Below are 24194 nucleotides of genomic sequence, written 5' to 3'. Positions count from 1 at the left end.
GAGGCAGCAAGAACAAGTGTTGGTGTGAGTGTGGAAAATGGAACCCTCACAGGTTGCCCGAGAGAATATAAAGTGATGTTTCTTTAAAAAACAGTTTAACAGCTGCTCAAAAAGTTAAACCCAGAGCTACCATATGACCCAGCAACTCCACCGAGGAATCTACCTAAGAGGATGGAACACACACATACACATAAAAGCTTCCACAAGGATTCTCACAGCATTATTATTCATAACAGTCCCAAGGTGGAAACAACCCAGATGTCCAGCCACAGGTAAATGGAGAACAAAATGTGGCCTATCCACACGATGGAGTATTATTCACCCACAACAAAGAATGGAGTCCTGAACATGCTGCAAAATGAATGAGCTCTGGAAACATCCTGTCACGTGAAAGCAGCCAGTCTTGAGAGGATCGCACATAACACGACTGCACCTGAACAGGCGAAGCCCAGGCACACTTGCCTCTGGGTCAGCGGTGGCCCAGGGCGAGCAGAGGAAGGAGGGGCTGAGTGTGGACGGGGCACAGGCTCCTTGGGAGGACGAAAAGGGCGCTCAGACACGACCACGGTGCCGGTGGCACAGCTCTGTCAACACGCCAACTTCCCTGGCGTGCACACTCCAAATGGGTGAACTTCATGGTTTAGAAATCAAATCTCAATGAAGCTTTTTCAAAACGTGGTATCTGGGGGCTTCCCTGGTGGCGCAGTGGTTCCGAATCTGCCTGCCAAAACAAGGGACACGGGTTCGAGCCCTGGTCCGGGAAGATCCCACATGCCGGGGAGCAACTAAGCTCATGCACCCCAACTACTGAGCCTGCGCTCTAGAGCCCGCGAGCCACAACTGCCGAGCCCGCGCTCCGCAGCAAGAGAAGCCACCGCAATGAGAAGCCCGTGAGCAGCAACGAAGAGTAGCCCCCGCTCGCCGCAACTAGAGAAAGCGCACGTGCAGCAACGAACACCCAACGCAGCCAAAAAAGAAAGGTGGTACCTGTATTTCTTATCCTCAGAATACCGGTTTTGAAGAGAGCAATCCACCAGGTATTTTTCTCTGGCCTTTAACTAAGCTTGTTCAGTTCGAAAGGGAAATTTTTCCTATGCTCAATGTGAAAAGGAAGCAAGAAAGACAGAAAATAGTGGAAACTGCTAACTAGTGTTAATCATCATCTGCAGTAAGGAACCCAGATTAAATTTATGCAGACTCTTTACCATACGAATAACTTAATGTTCAGCTGCTATTAACAACACAGCAAAAAGGCACCTGTCTGTCCAACGAAAAGAGGAACTATGCTAGTGATTACGTTTAACTCTAAGGCTAATAAGGAGAGCTCAAGGAAGCAGGAGGGTGGAAACAAATAGTCTTCTGGTTGGAAGGAGGTGTTGAAAAAATTGCTAACGTCAAGAGCTATACAAACACCTTCTCAAATAAAGTGTTTGACGATCTCAGTCGTAAAGAGAAGAAAAGGGAACACCCCAAAAGTTGTGTATCCACATTTTGATTTACCTAACACCAAACCCAATCATCTCAGTACAGAAACAAAACACAACTACTGCCTTTACTCACCTAGGTCTAGGCTGCTTTTAGCTCCACACCTAATGTGCGGGTTAAAGAAAATCTGCTTTAAGTAAGTTTCCATAATACTTTCAGTTTTTCTTCTAAAGAACTAGAGACACAGCGGCTAATGCTCAAGATAAAAGGACTCTAAGAAACGGGTGCAGGACACAACTAAGTCAGCGCTAAGGCAGAGAAAAGGGAGGAGAGGTGGGGTCCTGTCTCTGGAGACGACCGCGCCCAGTGGGAGCCGCGCAGGAGGGCACGAGTGTCAGACCCGCCACCGGACCGGACCTCGGGCTCTAACTAGCCAGTCAGGGCCTCCAGGCCCCAAGTGCTGGGTCTTTTCTGCGACTGGTTGCTTCATTATATTGAAAGCTTTTGTCTGATTTACAGAAGGTAAAGAATATGATGCCTTCTTCCATCTCGCCACCACACAAGCCCACCAGAAAATAAGGCAATACATACCAAAAAATTGTCCACTTGAAATTCGTAAGTATAGGGCTTTAAGGAGACAGACAGCCGCTCCTCAGAAGCTGGGGAGAATCCAACGGAGAACCGGCAGTGCAGGGAGGGGGGAGGCTCCTGCGTCCACTTCAGCTCCCAGACAAAGAACACCGCCTGCCTGCTGTGGATGCGCTGCAAGGGAGTCGGCCGTCACTGCCCGCGCACGCGACACAGGCGCTCAGTCCCGGGGGCGCCTCCCGCCAGGGGGGCGAGAGGGTCGGGGGAGGCGGTCCCCCAGGGCCCGCTTCCCCACACGCCGCCTGCACTGCCCCGCCCGCCTCCCCAGCACTGCCCTCAGCTGCCCTCGAGGAAGACTGCCTCGAACTGGTCAAAAGGGTCTCAGCCTTTGTGATTCCATAAGCTCTACAGCACAGGGGATTATTTTAAAAAGCATAAAGAGCGGTTACTAGTATTCAGTATCCCATACATTCCCAAAGTGGGAAATGTCATCAAACAGTTAAAGGGAGATCCTTACACCCACGCCAACTACTGTGTATTTGCCACTAAGTGAAGTGAGGAAGGGAGCTGGCGCCACCTCAGGCAACAGTCCATACCTGTAAGCACAGTGACAGACCTGGGAAGCATTTGAAATGGGTCAAATGCTGGGAAAAACCCTTTGAAAATGCTAAAGATCAGACATCCGTTAAGAAAACCTTTGATCTTCTAAACACTCAGCACTGACTGTCTAAAAACACACGCAACCAATGAACAGAAAAAACAGGGCCAGGATTCAGCCAGACAGTGTGAACGTGAACGTGACTCCTTCACAAAGCTACCCCGACACCTGAGAGCCCGTCGCTGGGCAAGGCAGTCATGTACGCGGCAGCCACTGTTTCTGGCGGTGATGGCGTCCACGCAATCAGCATGAGACTGATCAGGACAAGCTTGGAATAAATCTGTGTGTGGAGTCTGACAAATGTAAGATTTAATTTTTCTAAAAATACAAATATCAACCTATTTCTTACTCCATGTGCTGTGCCACTCGGCCCACAGCGAACCGCAAACATGCACATCGCAGCAACACAGCTGCATGTCAGTGCGTGCTTCCCACTGACCACCAGCAAGGTCGTTCCCTACAGGGAAGGGCTCAGCTGAAGCACACGGTCACTTCCATCAACATCACTACACTCTTGTTCTCCTCTGTGTTCTGCTGAGAGGTTGGTGCTCGGTTCTAGGAAACGGTTACCTGTTCGGATTCCGTATTCAGCGGTACTAGTCGCAGGTCGGTACTATCACCAGTATCCACGAGATGACTATCTGACAGCTGAAAGTCGAGTTCTGACAAATTCTGGACACACACTTGAACATATTTCCTAAAGGAGAAAAACAATAAGATTTTGCCATTTAAGAACTTTATTAAATACAGTTTGGCTGTATTAAGAAGATGTTCTGTAAGGAATCAAAAAAGTGACACAGGAAAATAAGAACCAGTTGTTAACATGTACTTCTACTTTTAATTTCACGTGTAAAAGTGTCAGAAAAAAACCAAATCTTTCTATGCAAGCTATCTCTTAGGAAAAATGGGTCTAAGAATATTCTGTTTTGGATACTTTATTACACGACTGTAAATGATTTTCCTAAACATACAATAGCTTGCAATGAGTCATGGAAGAAAGAGTAACGATTACTCTTCATCTATAGAAGTAACAATTACTCACTGACAAACAAGGTCAGTACAGAATTCACTTGAATTTCTGTTACACGTAAAGAGGAGTTTTGAAAAGCCAGGCTCAAATAAAGCAACCCAGATTCTCTGTAGAGCTGTTGGTGTTTTTAACCACCACACACTGAGTCTCCTGAGGCGGGGACAGGTGAAGCACAGGATGACACCTGCAGACTTCCTTGTCCAAAAACTGAATCTGAACCTAGTCAAGCCTCTGAAGCCGCAGCTCTCAACCGGCGACAATGTCTGGAGCCATCTGTGGCCCACACTAAGGGTACGGAGGGCGAGGAGTGCCCCTGGCAGAAAGCGGGGCCAGGGGTGCCGCCAAACAGCCACAACACAGGGACCTGGCCGAGCGTCGGGAGTGCGGAGACCGCAAGCCCCCCTCTAGAGGTGACAGACAGCAGCCGACAGGGAGCTACTTACACAAACCCACGAGGACGTGACCAGGGGAAGCCAGAATGGCAACTGACCCAAGTCTGGCAACGGGCCAATGGCTTGAAAACAGGGGGAGGAGGGATGAGAAGGGATCTCAGAAACAGAGGGGACTGTGTTTGAATCCCACATCCTACAAACCAAATCTGAGTATGGGCTGGGCGCTATAGGACCCAGGGAATTACTGTGAATTTTAACAGGTGGACAGTGGCATCATGGCCATGAGAAAACATGCTCAGCGTCACCAAAGCCAAGCTCTGAACAGTAGGGCCTGCAGGTAGGGGAGCCTGGGAAAGGGGCCTGAGGTCCTTTACCGTGTCCCGGATGACAGCAGGGAGTGCGTGGTCCTGAAGGGCATGCTGAACGTCAGCGAGATGACGGTGGAGTAGATGGACCACGGGCAATCGATGGACACCTGAGGAGAGACGGGGGACAGGCGTTCAGACCCCTCATCACACGGGACAGGCACCGCCACCACCATCCATCCAGATCTGTGATGGCTGCCCATTTCCTAGACATTTGATGTCTTTACCATTTCTTATCCAGAGAGATAAACCCCATTAAACATATACACAAACAAAGGAGAGAGAAATGAGCCATCGGCACGGTATCAACGGCTCCGAGCAGACGCCGCAGCCCGCAGTGCAGACCCTACCCCATTATTCTCATGGGCGTGTGGCCATAACGCCAAATGTGTTTTTAATGTGCAGGAGGTTATGACAAAGTGCTTTTAGTCACTCATGTGCAGATTATACTAATCAATCATTAACTATTACAAATCAAGGGAATTACCCAAACTCTTAATCCACAAGACACTGAATACATAACTGCAAACCAATTTGGGGCTGTCGTGTGGACCAATAAGCTATTAACTTCCTTAAGGGCAGAAACCAGTTCCCAAGCTTGTATTTTATTTCCCCCCACAAAGGAATATACTGAGTACAGAACGTGCGCTTATTGTTGTAAGTAGCATCTTTGCCTCCTGAACTCTGTATCAGATAAGGAAGGAAGAAATTTCAAGGACTGAAAATTAAGACATTCTTTTTGAGATCCTGCCTTGCCTGGTATTCTATGCCATAATCCCTTTGAAATGACTGCTTCGATTAGCCTTTTATCCTACTGCTTTTGTGCATTCACTTCTTTTTTTAAAATTGTTCAATTTATTTAAACTAAAAAACAAAATAACAAAAAAACAATTCATCCATTTCTCTCAACCCCTACTCCACGCCTCGGGCAGCCACCAATATGTCCTTATCTATGAGCTTGGTCTTTATTTTTACTTTTTTAGATTCCACATATAAGTTAGATCACATGGTATCTGTCTTTGTCTTCTTTCACTTAGCATAATGCCCTCTAGATCCATCCACGCTGTCGCAAATGACAAGACTTATTCTTCTTTAGGGCTGAATAATATTCCTCTCTCTCTCTCTCTCTCTCTCTCTCTCTCTCTCTCTCTCTCTCTCTCTCTGTGTGTGTGTGTGTGTGTGTGTGTGCGCGCGCGCGCTCATCTTTATTCATTCATCCCTGGTGGATGTGTAGGTTGCTTCTATATCTTGGCTATTACACATAATGCTGCAATGAACACGGGGGTGCAGGTATCTTTTTGAGTTAGTGTTTTTGTTTTCTTCAGAAAAATACCCGGAAGTAGAATTGCTAAATTGTATGACAGATCTATTTTTAATTTTTTGAGGAACTTCCACACTGTCTTCTACAGTGGCTGCACCACTTTACATCCCCACCAATAATACATGAGGGTTTCCTTTCTGCCGACACTTATTATTTGTTGTCTTTTTGATAATAGCCATTCTGACAGGTGTGAGATGATTATCTCATTGTAGTTTTGATTACATTTCCCTGATGATTAAGTGATGTTGAGCATCTTTTCATGTACCTGTTGGCCTTCTGTATATCTTCTTTGGAAAAATGTCTGTTCAGATTTTCTGCACATTTTTAAATTGGACTGCTTGGTTTTTTTTTGCTATTGAGTTGTATGAGTTCTTTATACGTTTTGTTTATTAGCCACTTATCAGACATATGATTTGGAAATATTTCTTCCATTCAGTAGGCTGCCTTTTCATTTTGTCAATAGTTTCTTTGCTGTGTAGAAGCTTTTTAGTTTGATGGAGTCCCAGCTGTTTATTTTTGCTTTTATTGCTTTTGCTTTTGGTGTCAAATTGAAAAAATCAACATCAAGGCCCATGTCAAGAACTTACTACCTGTGTTTTCTTCTAGGAGTTTTATGGTTTCAGGTCTTACTTTCAAGTCTTTAATCCATTTTTAGTTCATTTATGTGTACAGTGTAAAGTCCAGTTTCACTCCTTTCTATGTGACTCTCCAGTTTTCCCAACACCTTTACTGAATGTCCTTTCCTCATTACACATTCTTGGATCCTTCATCATAAACTAATTGACCATATATGTGTAGATTTATTTCTGGGCTCTCTATTCTGGTCCATCGATCTATGTGTCTGTTTTCATGCCAGTACCACTCTGTTTTAATTACTATAGGTTTATAATATATTAATAGTTTGAAATCAGGGAGCATAATACCTCCAGCTTTGTACTTCTTTGTCAAGATTGCTTTGGGGACTTCCCTGGTGGTGTAGTGGTTAAGAATCCACGTGCCAATGCAGGGGACACAGGTTCAATCCCTGGTCTGGGAAGATCCCACATATTGCGGAGCAACTAAGCCTGTGTGCCACAACTACTAAGCCTGTGCTCTAGAGCCCGCACGCCACAACTACTGAAGCCCGCATGCCCTAGAGCCTGCGTGCCACCACTACTGAGGCCCACGCGCTCTAGGGCCTGTGTGCCGCAACGACTGAGCCTGTGCTCCACAACAAGAGAAGCCACCGCAATGAGAAGCCCGTTCACTGCAACAAAGAGTAGCCCCCACTCACCACAACTAGAGAAAGCCCGCGGGCAGCAACAAAGACCCAACGCAGTCAAAAAAAAAAAAAAGAAGATTGCTCTGGCTATTTGGGGTCTTCTGTGGTTCCACACAAACTTTAGGATTGTTTCTTCTATTGCTGTGAAAAATCCCATTGGCATTTTGATAGGGATTGCACTGAATCTGCAGACTGCCTTTTACAATATTAATTCTTCCAACCCATGAGCACAGACTACCTTTCCATTTATTTATGTCTTCTATTTCTTTCGTTAATGTCTTCTGAGTTTCAATAAACAAGTCTTTTACCTTCAGAGTTAAATTTATTCCTAGGTATTTTATTTTTTGATGCAATTGAAAATGGGATTGTTTTCCTAATTTCTCTTTCTGACAGTTCATCGTTAGTGTAAAGAAATGCAACCGATTTATGTGTACTGTATGCATCCTGTAACTTTACTGAATTTGCTCACTAGTCCTAACAGTTTTTTGTGTTGGAGTCTTTAGATTTTTCTCTATATAATATCATATCATCTTCAAATAGTGACAGTTTTACTTCTTCCTTTCCAATTTGGATGACTTTTATTTATTTTTATTGCCTAATTGCTCTAAGACTTCCAATACTATGTTAAATAAAAGTGGTGGGCATCCTTGTCTTATTCCTGATCTCAGAAGAAAAGCTTTCAGCTTTTCACCATTGATCACAATGTTGGCTGTGGGCTTGCCATATATGGCCTTTATTATGTTGAGGAACATTCCCTCTGTTTTTATCATAAATGGATGTTGAATTCTGTCAAATGCTCTGTCTGCACCTATTGACGAGATCACATGATTTTTAACCCTTCATCCTGTTAATGTAGTGTATCACATTATTTTGTGGATGTTGAACCATCCTTGCAATCCTGGAGTAAATCCCACTTGATCATGGTGTATAATCCTTTTCATGTTTTGTTGAATTTGGTTTGCTAATATTTTGTTGAGGATTTTTGTACCTATGTTTATCAGAGACACTGGCCTGTAATTTTCTTTTCTTGTGGTATCCTTGTCTCGTTTTGGTATCTGGGTAATGCAGGCCTGTAAAACAAGTTTGGGAGAGTTCCTTCCTCTTCTATTTTTTGGAAGAGGTTGAGAAGGACTGGTATTAACTCTCTGAATGTTTGGTAGAATCACCAGCGAAGCCATCTGTCCTGGACTTTCGTTAGTTGGGAGGTTTTTTGAAAACTGATTCAATGTCCTTACTAGTAATCAGTCTGTTCAGATTTTCTATTTCATCATGACTCAGCCTCGGTAGGTTGTATGTTCTAGGAATTTATCCATTTCTTCTAGGTCATCCAATTTATTGGCATGTAATTGTTCATAGTACTAGTCTCTTATGACACTTTGTATTTCTGTGGTGTCACTTGTAACATCTCTTTCATTTCTGATTTTGCGTCCTCTTTTTTTCTTGGTGAGTCTAGCTAAAGGTTTGTCAATTTTACCTTTTCAAAGAACCAGCTCTTAGTTTCACTGATCTTTTCTATTATCTTTTTAGTCTCTATTTCATTTGTTTCTCCTCTGATCATGGTATTTCCTTCCTTCCACTAACTTTGAGCTTTGTTCTTTTTCTAGTTCCTTGAGGTATAAAATTAGGTTGTTTATTTGAGACATTTCTTGTTTCTTGAGGAGGGCATTTATTGCTATGAACTTCCCTCTGAGAACTGCTTTCACTGCATCCCATAAATTTTGATATGTTACATTTCCATGCTCATTTGTTTCAAGGTAGATTTTTATTTCTCTTTTGGTTTCTTCTTTGACCCATTGGTTCTTCAACAACATGTTGTTTAATCCCCACATATTTGTGCAGTTTGCAGTTTTCTTCATGTAATTAATTTCCAGTTTCATACCTTTGTGGTTGGAAAAGATGCTTGATATGATTTCAATCCTCTTAAGTTTATTAAGACTTGTTTTGCAGGCTAACGTGATCTATCTTGAAAAATATTCCATGTGTACTTGAGAAGAATCTGTATTGTTGTTTTTGGATGGTATATCCTGTAAATGTCTGTTAAATCCTCTAGTTTAACATATTTAAGGCCTATGTGTCCTTATTCATTTTCTGTCTGGAGGTTCTATCCATTTATGTAAGTGGAGTATTGAAGCCCGTACTATTATTACACTGCTATTCTCCCTTTAGATATGTTACTATTTGCTTTGTATTTTAGGTGCTCCTATGTTGGGTGCATAAATACTTATGAACATTGTATTTTCTTATTGGATTGACCCCTTTATCATTACATAACACCCATCTTTGTCTCTTACTACAGTCTCTGATTTAAAGTCTATTTTGTCTGATATAAGTGTAGCTACTCCAGCTTTTTTCCATTTCTATTTGCATGGAATACCTTTTTACATCCCTTTACTTTCGGTTTGTGTGTCCTTACATCTAAAGTGAGTCTCTTGTAGGCAGCTTATAGATGGGTCTTGATTTTTTAATCCATTCAGTCACTTTGTCTTTTGAGTGGAAAATTTAGCCATTTACATTTGAAGTAATTATTGATAGGTGTGTGCTTACTGTCATTTTCTTAATTGTGTTCTGGCTGTTCTTAAAGTTCCCCTCTGTTCCTATCTCCTTCTCTTGCTCTCTTCCTTGTGCTTTGATGACTTTCTTTAGTGGTATGTTTATATTCCTTTATCTTTTGTGTATTTACTATAGGTTTTGCTTTGTGGTTACCATGAGGTTTATATGTAGTAACTTACATCTATAACAGCCTATTTTAAGTTAATAACAACTTAAGTTTGATCCCATTCTAAAACTCCGCATTGTAACTCCCCCCTCCAACATTTTGTTTTTGAGATGTCACATTTTACATCTTTTTATCGTGTGTATCCCTTAACTAATTACTGTAATCATAGCTATTTTTACTGCCTTTTTTTTTCACCTTCATACCAGCTTTATAAGTGATTAATCCACTACATTTATCAAATAGTTACCTTTCCAATGAGATTTATTCTTTCATGTGTTTCTGTTACTAATTAGCACAGTTTCTTTTCATCTTAAATAAGTCTCTGACATTTCTTGTAGGGCTGGCTTAGTGGTGATAAGCTTTAGTTTTTACTTGTCTGGAAAACTCTTTATCTTTCCTTCAATTCTGAAGGATAACTTTGCCACACAGAGTATTCTTGGTTGGAAGTTGTTTGTCCCCCACCCCCTCCCCCAGCAAGGTTAATATATTGTGCCACTCCCTTCTGGCCTGCAAAGTTTCTGCTGAAAATCTGCTGATAGTTTTATGGGGTTCTCTTGCACATAACAGATTCTTTCCTTGTCTTTAACTTTTGACATTTTACCTATAATGTGTCTTTGTGTGAGTCTCTTTGGGTTCATCTTGTTTGAAACTCTCTGAGCTTCCTGGATCTGAATGTCTCTTTCCTTCCCCAGGGTAGGGAAGTTTTTAGCCATTATTTCCTCAAATAAAATTTCTGCCCCTTTCGCTCTCTCTCTTCTCCTTCTGGGACCCCTATGATGTGAATGTCTGTCTGTTTGATGTTGTCCCATAAGTCCCTTAGGCCATCTTCCATTGTTTCCAACCTTTTCTCCGCTCTGATTGGACAAATCCCCCTGCTTTGTCTTCGAGTTGACTGGTTCTTTCTTTGCTCCATCTAGTCTGCTGCTGAACCCCTCTAGTGTATCTTTCAGTTCGGTTACTGTGCTCTTCAGCTCTGAGACTTCTATTTGGTACTTTCTTATACGCTTCTCTCTCTTTGTTGAAGTTCTCACTGTTTTCCTCCATTCTTCTCCCCAGTTCGATGAGCATCTTTATGAACATTACTTTGAATTCTTTACCAGGTAAATTACTTATCTCTGTTTCATTAAGGTTATTTCCCAAGGTTTTATCTTGTTCTTTCATTTTGGAACATACTCCTCTGTTTCTTCATTTTGCTGGTCTGTGTCACTTTCTGTACAGTAGATAAAACGACCACCTCTCCCAGTCTTGAAGGAGTGGCCTCGTGTAGGAGATAAACCTTGTTGTTCAACTCTGCCCCAGCTCTTGGCTGTCTCTCAAACCTTTGTGCTTGTCCAAGCAGCCTATTGTATTTCTAGTGGCTCCCAGGAGTTGAGGGTGTGCCAAGACCTGTCAGTGTCCCAAAGGGGAGGGTCTCAGCAACTACCTTCAGGCTGTTTGGAAGCCAGACCCTCAGGCAGCAGCTTTTAACAGTATGCAAAAAATACAGTCCCATGGGACCACAAGCACACACTTCTACCCTTGGGTTGTTCAAAAGCCCTCGGAACTGATATCTGTATTGTAAGACATGGGCAAACGCAGAAAAAGCATGATGCTAGTGCCTGGTTCTGTGAGCTGACGGACTGTGGATTTAGGATCAAAGTCATGGGTCTCTCAAATAACTGTCAATAAATACCAGCACCAAAGCATAAAATCTTAGCACTTCCTCCTTGCTAAGTATGATGTGATGTTTCAGGGAACAGAAAGTAAAAGCACACCGAGACACAGAACCCCCTCCAGCCTAATCACCAGGACAAATGGGCCACAAAGGCAAGGTCACTGCCCTCTAAGCAAAAACTGTGTCTCTACAATAAACCGTCCTTCCTCGAGTTGGGACAGAGAAGTTAAGAGCCTGTCTTTGTCTTTCCAAGATGCACCCCTCATCTAAGAAGGGGTGATTCACAGCCATAAATGCTAAACCCAACCCGAGCTTGTGGTACAGGGACTGGAAACCTGCCACCCCAACAGAAGTCATCTTGTATGTACTGTCTTTCAAAGCAAGTGGGACACGCAGAGGCTGCCCACAGCGCTGCACCGTCCCAGCCCCTCCTTACTTTGTGGTCCATGGTAGCCATGCAGTGGCCAGCTTTTTGTGTGTCCTTATGCTTCCCATGGGGCTCTGTCATCCCCAGCATGGTGCTCTCCCCTCCAGTTGCTGGAGCTGAAGGTAAAGAGAGAACTTCCAGTTCAAATTCGATCATGTGGTATGCAGGCGCAGCCGGCAGGCTGATGCTCGTGACCTTGTCAGACGACTGAACCCGGAGCGCAGCGTCAGAAGCCTTTTCTAGGGAAGACAGGAAAAACCACCTGTGACACAGTCCCCTGTGTCCTGGCTCCCTCCCCTCCAGCAGGCGATGGGCCCAGCGGTGAAGTTCCAGCCCAGCTCCTGCTACTCATACACACACGGAAGAGTGTAACTGGGAAGGATCGCAGAGGGAGGGAGACAGGAAACTCAGGAGCAAACCCCCGAAGACAGAGAAGCACTGCACAAAGGCTGTGCAGTTGAGCTCGGCTCAGAGAACCGTCACCGTGCTCAGTCTGAAGGCAGAAAGGAGACACTTCGCACAGCCCGCCCGAGACCACAGGTGTCCCCACAGGACATGCTCCCACTCCAACCCACCACCAGACCAACTCCCACTGAGAAAGAGAGCTGCATCCTCCCCTCTCCAGACCTCGTGGCTGGGGACTGCGGGAGATGGGACTGTTTTAGGGCTTCCAACCAGTGTCTTAAAAGGCTCATTTGCTTTTTCTTTCTGCTGAGGAAAGTCGAGGAGGGTGGAAGGAGGCCGGAGGCCAGCAGGGCATCGCCATGGAGCGTGAGCCCAGGCAGTAACGCTGCATCACGAGACCACAGCGAGGTCAGCACCGCCAGCCACTGAGCGCGTGCACAGCTCTAAGTCTATTCCCCTCCAAGGTAACGCCCCACCTAGGGGAAGGGTTACAATCCACCTACAGGTGGAACATGGCCATGAAAGAGCTGCAAGGAGAAGCGGGCCTCAGATGCCACCTGAGGAAGGCAGGGATGACAGGCTCCTTATATCCTCACGGTGCATGACAACGCCAAGAATCCACCTTCGCCAGGTGACTGCTGCCTTACCTCTCATGTTGGAGTAGATCACTGCTCTGTTCTCTTCATGACCCAGGATAAGCATGGCTTCTACATTGCTGAGCTGAAGGCTGTCCCCGTTTTTTACTGTATAATGGCCAGTAGTGACAGTGAACTTGACCTTCTGAGGAATACCAGCCAAAAGGCTATCTAAAGGGAAGAAGACAGCAATAAGCATCACTGCCAACCAAGAGCGCCAGTGGAAGGCCTACCGTGAGTTAAAGAGCGCTGCTTCTGCTGCTAGAGGCGACCCGTTCACTGCACACACTCCATAAGGTCGCCCAGCGTCCACCCTCGGCGCTCACCTCAGTTACGCGGTCTGCAGCGTTGAGGGGGCCTCGCTAGGCACAAAAGGGTCTGAGAGCCTCAGGGACCTTATCACCACTTCAGTTTAGAGAGTTAGCGATTGTGGTGGCAATCGTGTCTACGAGGGTCTCAAAACCTACCCGCTAGCCAGTTATTGAGAGAAACTCAGATAACGACACTGAAGAAAAGCCTAATGAAACCGCATGTGCTGCTGCTATTCAGATTTCCTTCTGGCCTTTCCAGATCTCTGGTTCACAGCAGCTCGACAGAAGATACGGTACACTTCCTCCTGGATGGAAATGGGGGGCGGCAATGGGCTGAGGCTTTCTAAGAATCGGCTCCAGGGAAGGCAGAAGGAAGAAGGCAAAAGACAAGACACAAGGTGGAGGAATAACAGAGAAGAGAGAGAGAGGGAGGAGCGGCGGGAGGTGAGAAAGGGAGTGCGGGCTGGGGCAGGGCGGGGGCGTGAGCCAGCACCTCCCAGGCTCTCCCAGCTGCAGGGCTCAGCCTTTCTCACAAAAGGTAAAAAACTACAAATAGAACTACCATATAACCCAGCAATCCCACTACTGGGCATATACCCTGAGAAAACCGTAATTCAAAAAGAGTCATGTACCACAATGTTCACTGCAGCTCTATTTACAATAGCCAGGAGATGGAAACAATCTAAGTGCCCATCATCGGATGAATGGATAAAGAAGATGTGGCACAGATATACAATGGAATATTACTCAGCCATAAAAAGAAACGAAATTGAGCTATTTGTAATGAGGTGGATAGACCTAGAGTCTGTCATACAGAGTGAAGTAAGTCAGAAAGAGAGAGACAAATACCGTATGCTGACACATATATATGGAATTTAAGGGGAAAAAATGTCATGAAGAACCTAGGGGTAAGACGGGAATAAAGACATAGACCTACTAGAGAATGGACTTGAGGATATGGGGAGGGGGAAGGGTAAGCTGTGACAAAGCGAGAGAGAGGCACGGACATATATACACTACCAAACGTAAGGTAGATAGCTAGAGGGAAGCAGCCGCATAGCACAGGGAGATCAGCTCGGTGCTTTGTGACCACCTGGAGGGGTGGGATAGGGAGGGTGGGAGGGAGGGAGACAGAGATATGGGAACATATGTAAATGTATAACTGATTCACTTTGTTATAAAGCAGAAAATAACACACCATTGTAAAGCAATTATACCCCAATAAAGATGTTAAAAAAAAAAAAAAAGGTTCTCTGAGGGAAGAACCACTGAGATACTGCTGTGTTCCGCACCTGAGGGCCTTTCCAGGTAGCCAGGGGAGACGCTTAAAAGCATAGAAATAGGTAGTTTAGAGAGATTAGACAGAGAAAGCGCTTTCTTGATGTTTTTTCCTCAAATGGAAGCAGCAAGCGAATAAATCCATTGTTTCTAGCCTAAACCACAGCGCCACTCGCTCCTTAGTGTTTTACTGAAGTGCCACGTGGTCTTCAATAATCCGTTTACACCAACTCCTCCTAATTGTAGGACTTAACAGAAAGGACAGCAGCACTGAATTTCCCAAATGCCAAGCCCGGGGGTCAAGGTTAATCAACACTTTCAAAGGAAAAGCCTTTTGATCCGAGCACAGACCCTAACGAATGTAGCATCCGGCCTCTGAAATGGAACTCTAAGCAGGAAATTGCATTTACTTATGAAATTCTCCGCAGTAGACGTCAGCTGAGATTTAGCTCCTCTTTCTCAGCTAATGTTTAGTAAACATGAAAGTAGCAATTACAGAAAAGCAAATATTCAGATGAACAAAAGAGCCAGAGTCAGTTCCCAGGCAAAATCGCCACGATGCTCTCCAAACTGTCTCTTACAGAGGGACACAGCTACAGAGGGCCGCAAGCGTGACGCTGCAGAGAGCCCTCCTTCCACGTGCTCCCTTAAAGGAGCCGAGTGCAGCGCAGAACCCCCGCAGAGCCCCCGCGGCCCACTCACCGGCCAGCGGCTCCACGTGCAGCTGCGGCTCCTGCGAATACACGTCATACTGCACCAGCGGGTAGATGTGAGGAAGGACGAACCACACCGGGCCCACCGAGGCGCACAGCTGCCGCAGCGTGTAGGTTCCCGGCTCCTTGGCCTGGGGGCAAAACCGAGCATTTGCACAGCCGTCCCCGTTCCTGCAGTGACGAGTTTCTCAAGGGGAAGCTGAGCCATAATCTCTGAAGTGACCGCTTTTCTCACCCTCTCTATCCTGCTGCTCTGTGCTAACACGTCTACACGCGGGCTGTTCAAAAGATCCCTCAGCATCTCTCAATTGAGGACTTTCTGAGTAACTGATGCTTAAGTTTGACTTTATGCTTAATAATGCATTCTCAATTTAATAAGCTTTATCTGTGGCTTTCTCTTCTGCAAAAGGTATTTAATGGAGGTAGGGAGCATGAAATTTAAAACCTGCTCTAAGACTAGACTAAAAACACACATGGCAAATAGCTGCACTTTCCACTGGCCTCTTGGGTCAGTGGAACTAACAGAAGCCGCTGCACTGGAGGAAGATCTGTATCAGAACGGGCCAGAAACAACTGTTTTGACATCCATCCGTGCAGCCACAAAAGGAGAAGAGAGTTGAACATGAAAGCGCCACCTTCTCTGAAACTTCCTCATTTTAGCAAATGAGGGTGTTTTCTAACACAAAGGGAAAAGTCTAACTAAATCCAGTGAGAACACAAATAATTACCCATGTCAAGAACTTCATTCAAAATTTATCACCTGCCTTACAATTATATAAGTACAAAAGGTTTTTTCAAAACATCAGTCTGTTTTTCTTTAAGGATAAAAATCAAAGCCAGGTGAACAGGACAGAGACGTCTACTGGATTCCCAGCTTCTTCAGAGGGTTCCTGCACGTGCCACCCGCTCCGGCCCCCCCTGAAGAAAACTCCCCGCCCAACACACACCTGCGTCCTGAACGTGATTGCGTTGGGCCCCGGCTCCAGGGTCACGGCGGTGCACTTCAGCACGTGGGCCCCAGACTCCAGGGCGGCACCCGAGGGCGCTTCCAGGGACGCGCCACTCTCCTGCTTCCTTAGGAGCACGTGGACATTTTTGCAGATAATCCCTGTCGTGTGCAAGGAATTGTCGGAAGGACTTCTCTCAAACATCTCGCAGAGCTCCAGCGCGGGCAGGCTGTTCTGGGATGTGGGGAAAGGCGAGGTCTCTGCCGGGAAGCTGACAATCCCGTTGGCCGTCTTGTGCTTGGTGAGCCACTCGGCAGTCTTCCGGTAGTTGTTTTTCTCGATGCTGAAGTGGACGTTGATGGCAATCTGCTCCGCGTGGACAGGCACGGGCATCTGACTGCACACGGTTATCTCCACGGACAAGACACCACCCACGTGGACCACAGCATTGGAAGGGGTAAAATGGAGGTCTCTCAGTTGTGCGAAAGGATGCATAGGGAGCACTATTTTGTGACCTGTAAACACACAGTGCCATGTTTTACTTCCTAAGTCACACTTCCAGATGCTATAGAGACTGCAGGACTGGGCACCATCGGGCCCGTGGGAAGCAATAACGTGCAAAAGAGATGGTTCAGACCCTCCCAACCTTGTGCCATCTTCACACACCAAAGAGTTATTTGTCAAAAAGAGAACAGAAACACATGCCTAGATAACTCCTGGAAATCATAAGACCTGAAGAAATTAAGGTTTCTAACTCCTGTTTTGGCAAACCCAAGAGAAATACAGGTCAACTAACTCCTCAATTTCAGAACAAGATTTGTAAAGCCCAATTCCTAGAGCTGTTCCAGGGGATCCCACCACCTTCCCACGCACAGAAAGATTCTCCAGTAAAGATGCCCAAACCCCCCTGTACATCTGGAAATGAACCCAGGTGTGTGCCACCCTGTGAGGCCAGCCAGTGAAGTGAGAAGCCAGGAGGGCAGCAGGTCCCCAGCCCCAGAGGCACCGTCAGGGGAGAACCCACTGCATCCTCCAACTTCCTTTCCACAAGCACTGGTGTGTCTAGAACATCCACAAGGCCACTGGACTGACCAGTAAGGGAGACGGTGCCGAGACTGATGCCATAAAATCATAAGAAAACAGGGACAATCATGGAGTATTTTCTTCACGGAGACGCCATGGAAAGCTGGCAGGAAAAGCGTAACCGCACAGTCTCACGTGTGCGCCACACACAGCAGATTCGGCACACAGCTCTACAATGACCACTCTGGGCACATTAAAGGCTCTAAAACACAAATCAGTACCACGCTGCCCCTGAGAAACCCATGCAGACGGCTTGATGTGTGTGACGCGCACCCCAGCAGGCAACGACCACAGCAACCCGAAGCCAAAACCTCTGGAAACACTGGCTTTCAAGCAGTTAGCAACCGCTATGGACTGAATGCGGTCCCGCCAAAATTCTTAAGTGGAAGCTCTATCCCCCAGCGGGCCCTCTGGGAGAGAGTTAGGGTTTGATGAGGTCATGAGGGATGCATGCCCTTGTAGGAGGATGCACCAGACAGCCCTCTCCGCCTCTCCCCCCACCTCCCTTCCCCCCACTTCCTCCCTCCCTCTCTCTGAGTCTCTCCATTTCTCCCCCATCTCTCCCTGCACCTCCCTTCCTGCTCCCTCCCTCTCTCTGAGTCTCTCTCTCCACCTCCCTTCCACGCCACCCCCACCCCTTGCCTTGAAGGGACAAGCCAGGAAGAGGGGCCTCATCAGAAACCCACCCTGCTGGCATCCTGACCTCAGATGTCAGCCTCCAGAACTGTGAGAAAATAAACACCCGCTGTTGAAGCGTCCAGTCTGCGGCATTTTGTTATGGCTGCTCGAGCTGACTAAGACAGTGACTATTTTAAATAAATACTCTTCTTGATAAACTGAACACGAGAAGCTAAATATTACAATAAAGTTAATCTTACTGCGCGGCAATTCTTAAAGTATATTTGCCAAAACATTTAGCCTGAACCTAAGGCTTTGAGATCTACCTTGCTGTTGGACATTCCCATAAGGAAATACTCAAGAAACTTCAGACGGTGAGACAGTCTATGAGACAAGCGGCTCGATGTCTTTAAAAAGTCAGTGCCTTACAACCCCGTTGTCAAACAACCGCTGAAGGGATGAACACAGTGTGGTCCATCCATACCACGGAATATTATTCAGTCACAAAAAGGAATGAAATGCTGACACGCTACAACACAGTTGAGTTCTGAAAACACTGTGCTGAGTGAAATAAGCCGGTCACAACAAACACATGTTGTATGATTCCATTTACGTGAAACACCCAGAGCACACATCTTCAGAGACAGGAAGTGGGTCAGTGGTTCCCGGGGACTCGGGGTAGGAAGTGGATCAGTGGTTCCCGGGGACTCGGGACAGGAAGAGGATCAGTGGTTCCCGGGGACTCGGGATAGGAAGTGGATTAGTGGTTCCCGGGGACTCGGGGTAGAAAGTGGATCAGTGGTTCCCGGGGACTCGGGACAGGAAGAGGATCAGTGGTTCCCGGGGACTCGGGATAGAAAGTGGATCAGTGGTTCCCGGGGACTCGGGACAGGAAGAGGATCAGTGGTTCCCGGGGACTCGGGATAGGAAGTGGATCAGTGGTTCCCGGGGACTCGGGATAGAAAGTGGATCAGTGGTTCCTGGGGACTCGGGATAGAAAGTGGATCAGTGGTTCCCGGGGACTCGGGATAGAAAGTGGATCAGTGGTTCCTGGGGACTCGGGATAGAAAGTGGATCAGTGGTTCCCGGGGACTCGGGGTAGGAAGTGGATCAGTGGTTCCTGGGGACTCGGGACAGGAAGAGGATCAGTGGTTCCCGGGGACTCGGGATAGAAAGTGGATCAGTGGTTCCCGGGGACTCGGGGTAGAAAGTGGATCAGTGGTTCCCGGGGACTCGGGGTAGAAAGTGGATCAGTGGTTCCCGGGGACTCGGGGTAGAAAGTGGATCAGTGGTTCCCAGGGACTCGGGACAGGAAGTGGATCAGTGGTTCCCGGGGACTCGGGATAGAAAGTGGATCAGTGGTTCCTGGGGACTCGGGATAGAAAGTGGATCAGTGGTTCCCGGGGATTCGGGGTAGGAAGTGGATCAGTGGTTCCCGGGGACTCGGGGTAGAAAGTGGATCAGTGGTTCCCGGGGACTCGGGGTAGAAAGTGGATCAGTGGTACCCGGGGACTTGGGGGGATGGGGGGTGGTAGGAGGAGGTTGGGAGGAAATAAGTGTGGGGTTTCTTTTGGGTGATAAAAATGCTCTAACACTGACTGTGGGACGGGTACACATGTCTGTGGCGACACCAAAAGCCACAGGGTCGTATACTGCACGCTGTGAGCCCTATCTCAATAAAGCTGTTGTATTTTAAAAGGTCAGTGTCTGGAAAAGAGGAAGAAAACAAGATGGAAAGACTGTTCTAAGTTAAAGGAGAACTGAGATACAACAATCAAATGCAGTGTGTGACCCCTGACTGGACAAGTAGGGTCCAATTATTTTGAATATAAAATAAGTTGTAAAAACACTTTTCAAGACAATGGGGTAGATCTGAAAAGGGGCTAACTTGGTAGCCCGACTTAGAACCTTGTCCGTCTGTGGGCAGGGTGGTTAGGGGATCACCTTTGTTTTCAGAAGATGCTACACTGTTCCAGGGTCTGGAGCTGCTCTGAAGTTCAGCAAAAAGAAAAAAGAAAGATATAGACACACATTTGCTACACAGCAAAATGTTAACAACTGCTGAATCTAGGTGGTCAGTATAGAGTACACACGCTGTATTATCGTGTTTGCTTTTCTACGACATCTGAAATTTTTCATAGCAATGTTTGAAAACAAGCCTTACCTGGGCTGTCTGCCTGCTGGCTGGCGAAGCTGAGAATCTCTCTGCAGAAGTACTCCCGCTCGTTCCCAGTCAGGTGCCGGTCGCTGGCCAGGAGGCTGCTGGTCTGAAGGTAGCTGGGTGCAGGGTCAAGGGGCCTGAGAGGACCACGCGCTGGGGCACTGCGCACACAGCCCCTCCAGTCCCCAGAGGGTGCATCCCGACGGGTGTTCCCCTTTTTCTAGGGTGTCAGGAACTCAAGCAGAGGTCAGATACGCTGACTAGGCAGCAGCGTCTATCCAACACAGTACGCGTGTTGAGGCAGGCTTTTCTCTCCTAGTTATCAGGTGCTCCTTAAACCCTCAATGGTGGGCCATACAGAGAGAAAGCAGTCCTCCTACTTCATGAACATATTCAACGTAAAGGATACTTTTCAATTTGCCCAAGGTGTTTCTGACATTCAGCTAGCTGCTTCCTTGTGTGTGTGATAGGCAGTGCCCAGCCCTCAGCCAGGTAATTCTTCAAGGCTCCCTGAAGATAGATTTCTGCCTTCTGGGGAGACTTCTTCCTCCTTGCAAATCAACAAACAGAAGCTTTCATTATGGGGCGTGATAATCAACCAACTCAGACATGACCTTCCACGGCCTGCTCTCCACCCTTGACAGCCCCACACCATGAAGCTGGCGCCACCTGCAGACAGTCCTTCTCTGGCCACCCCTCCATATAAGAAAGAACAAGAAATGAGGAACACCTAACTGGACCTGAGAACTGCACTCAGGCTGAGAACCCCACACACGCTGTTTGCCCAGCGTCCTACGCGGCCAGAGAGCCTTCAGAGCTGAATCTCCAGATAAGAACGTGAGGGCACCATTCACGATTCCAAGCTGGCCTCAGAACACCAAGCGTGAAGAAAGCGGACGGCTTTGTCCACAGGCACACAACCAGTTATGGAGGAAGCTTCGAAACCTGGGCTCGGGGCCACACTAACTGCTGAGGACAGGCCAACACAGAGTGGCCTACACAGGCTAGCCGACAGGGGAGCTTGACTCAAGTTGGAAACTCAGGCAAAAGCGCTGAGCAGGTTTCAAAGATTTACAGAGAACTATGAGGAATTTAAATATCAACACCTATCACCCAAATTTAAACCCTCAAGACGTTCAGAATATAACAAAGTTTAAAACCCAATTAATGAGAGCTTGCCAAAGCTTCAGTGACAACGTGGATGCCCCGGGCTTTCCCAGAGGTTTGGGGCTACTGACTTCACGGGACGAAGGCCAACACCAAACAAGCACTCGCCCTCTAAGCATGCTGGGACAACATCCCAGGCTTACTTCTGAAGCAATGAGAGTTTCCAAATTCTCAAATAAATTTTAAAACTATCAGTTACATGTGTCAGCTTCTATAGACTTTTATGGTCCTCTCCCCCATTATTTTATTTTATTTATTTAATTAAAAAAATAAATTTATTTATTTTTGGCTGCGTTGGGTCTTCATTGCTGCAAGTGGGCTTTCTCTAGTTGCGGCGAGCAGGAGCTGTTCTTCGTTGCGGTGCACGGGCTTCTCATTGAGGTGGCTTCTCTTGTTGTGGAGCACGGGCTCTAGGTGCACAGGCTTCAGTAGTTGTGGCTCACGGGCTCTAGAGCGCAGGCTCAGTAGTTGTGGCGCACGGGCTTAGTTGCTCCGCGGCATGTGGGATCTTCCCAGACCAGGGCTCGAACCCGTGTCCCCTGCATTGGCAGATGGATTCTTAACCACTGCGCCATCAGGGAAGTCCTCCCCCATTTTAAAGGGGTCAGAACCGTCTATATACTTCTTCAGTTACCATCTCCAGCCAAAGATTCTTACACTGTAGAGCTGGAAGGGAGGGCATTTGTCATCCAGTCGCCGTAGACCCAGGCCGAGGGTCACCTGGCTAGTCCATGGTCAAGCTAGAACCAGGACCCAAGTCTCCAGGCCAGCATCACCCCACTGCAGCTCCAAGCCTCAGCTCACAGCACCTGAGGACATGGCTACTGATTTAGTCATCAGATACACTAGCTGGAGACTAAGGAGAGCCGACCTCCAGCCCCAGCATTACTCAGCTGTGCAACTGACTCCCTGCTCCAATCACACCTGAAACACTAGGAAGTTCACTTAGATGATCTACAAATCCCTTCGGAGCCCTGCAATCAGTTAAAGTAAATTATTCTTCCTTGTTTCATCTAATGAAATGACTACCTACAGATTTCAAGATACCATTTCAAACACACATTTCTTTTGAGAAAATGTAAACCTCTTTTCCCTCATAATCTGTATCTCTTCCCAGTGCTTTGAACTAGCAGTTACACTGCCAGCAGGGGTTCTTTATCAAACACGTGAGAAACATGCCACGCTTTTAGTCTTTTCTCTGGAATCCACTCCAAAGCTGGAGCCAGACTAGAAATGCTCAGTGTCTGCACACCCCAGCTCACAAGCACTCAAGGCTCAGCCCTCCCTCATGGACCTGACACATCACGTGCTTCACGTCACTGACCTCGAGGCTTTCAATCCTCTGAGGAGGCATTTAACAGCAACTGGAGAAAATGCTATAGAACACAAACTATGTATCACATATAACAGTACATATATTATCTACATGTATATAATATTTACATATAAGTTCATTAAATTAATTAAATGAAAGAAAAAGATCAGTAACAATTATTAAGGGTAATAAGCTGAACTCACTCTGGTTTTCAAAGAAATTTTCTTAAGAAGTGATGACTGGTTAACAGTTCACATTTTTTGTTCTACAAGGTTATGTACACTTCACATTAGCTCCTACATAACAAACCTCTTACTACACGTGAGATGTCTGAAATTCAAAGAAAAGTTCAAAATCAATTACATGTAAAACTCCGCCAGATCCTTTCCAACGAACTTAGCGGATCGAATTCTCCCAATACTCGTATACATTTCAATGGTGGCATGGGACAAGTCCTGCGGAAAAGCAAAGAACCAAATAATTCTACTTTAAATTTAATGCTAGACAAATCCTACATTTATTTACCCAAGGCTGAAGCAAAAGACTTCCTTATTAATATAACATAATTTTTTACTTTGTATCTCTTTTTGTGTTATTTGATTTTTATGTAATAGTGATTTATACAGTCATTAACTTGTACATAAACTATAAATCATAATAATAAAAGAAACGTGAACTCAGCAGGCACAGAATAATTTTTTTCAAAGTATTTTCCATCTGTGGGTAACATTTTTAATATTTTTCTCACATTCTGGATGACAGAGACAGTATTATAGACTACTGTCAAATGCTGTTGAATTAACCATGACTCGGGAAGGCAGACGGTCCACCGACGGTCTACTGCACTGCTTTCTAAGACTGTCCAAATTTAAGTCCTTTAAAATGAAGTACAATAGCTCTGTTCAGGTTCAAATTGTTCCTCTGTACACAGAAAACCATTCACTATCCTTTCTTACAATTTCTGTTCTACTGAATGAGCAATACCATTGTGAACAAAATTATAAATATCCGAAGATGCTTTTATGCCTATTTATGGCGCCATGGATACTAATAAACCAACTATTCCAGCTTTCATGCACAACTCCCTAGGGTACCAAAGAAACTTCAAAGGCCAACAAGAAGGAGGTTCCAAATACCAGCTCATTCCCAACTCAAAAGGTCACCAAGTAGCAAAGTCTAGTAGAGGGGGGCTTTCTGCCATGGGTAGGCAGGGAAGATTTGTAATACTTACTAAGTAGTGTTTTTCAAAAGCTTCTACTGATGATAACGCTTCTTTGAGTTTCTTATACGGACTCTGAGCAGTGTTGGCTTAAACAGAAAGAAATAAGAGCCCTTATTCATCTTCATTATGTCCAGTCATATGAGTTTACATTGCGCCTCGAAGGTCACAGGTGAAGGACTTTGTCTGATGTTTATGGAAATCACAGACAACCCATTCCAACTGAAACTACGTTATTACTTACATTCTTGCCTAATTAATATACTCATGAAATAGTCTAAACCCTTCAAGTAATACTTTTATCTTTAATTGAGACTAGAATTTTTTAAGTACGTGTTACAAATCCTACAATGAATTAAATTACTTCCAAAATGATTTGATGTGGTCTCAGGTGGAAACAGTGTAATACACACATGGCGCATTTTCCCTGACAAGCGGATTCAATCCAGCAAGAGGCCTCTCAGGCCATTAGGTCTGCTCTACTTCAGCAACAGCTTTGCTAAGT

The 24194-nt window shown here is 45.9% G+C and overlaps 1 protein-coding gene across 15 annotated transcripts in view; it reads right to left on the bottom strand.

Moving 5' to 3' along the window:
• The window catches only part of TRAPPC10 (trafficking protein particle complex subunit 10), a 92199-nt gene that overhangs the window by 7982 nt on the left and 60023 nt on the right, over positions 1–24194 (bottom strand). For 13 of the 15 annotated variants that reach the window (XM_033856184.2, XM_033856185.2, XM_033856186.2 and 10 more), the window contains 11 exons: positions 23702–23778; positions 22834–22925; positions 20398–20538; positions 19992–20104; positions 16127–16641; positions 15169–15310; positions 12890–13048; positions 11847–12076; positions 4468–4568; positions 3242–3368; positions 2017–2187 (listed from right to left, as the gene is read on the bottom strand). In XM_033856184.2, the coding sequence (XP_033712075.1) occupies positions 2017–2187; positions 3242–3368; positions 4468–4568; positions 11847–12076; positions 12890–13048; positions 15169–15310; positions 16127–16641; positions 19992–20104; positions 20398–20538; positions 22834–22925; positions 23702–23778 (1868 nt within the window). The remainder of the gene's footprint in view (positions 1–2016; positions 2188–3241; positions 3369–4467; positions 4569–11846; positions 12077–12889; positions 13049–15168; positions 15311–16126; positions 16642–19991; positions 20105–20397; positions 20539–22833; positions 22926–23701; positions 23779–24194) is intronic. The other 2 variants (XM_033856180.2, XM_033856183.2) reach the window with 2 other exon arrangements.

The sequence above is a fragment of the Tursiops truncatus genome, chromosome 4 (genome assembly GCF_011762595.2).
Source record: "Tursiops truncatus isolate mTurTru1 chromosome 4, mTurTru1.mat.Y, whole genome shotgun sequence".
Lineage (NCBI taxonomy): Eukaryota > Metazoa > Chordata > Mammalia > Artiodactyla > Delphinidae > Tursiops > Tursiops truncatus.
This window is presented reverse-complemented; position numbering and strand designations above follow the sequence as displayed.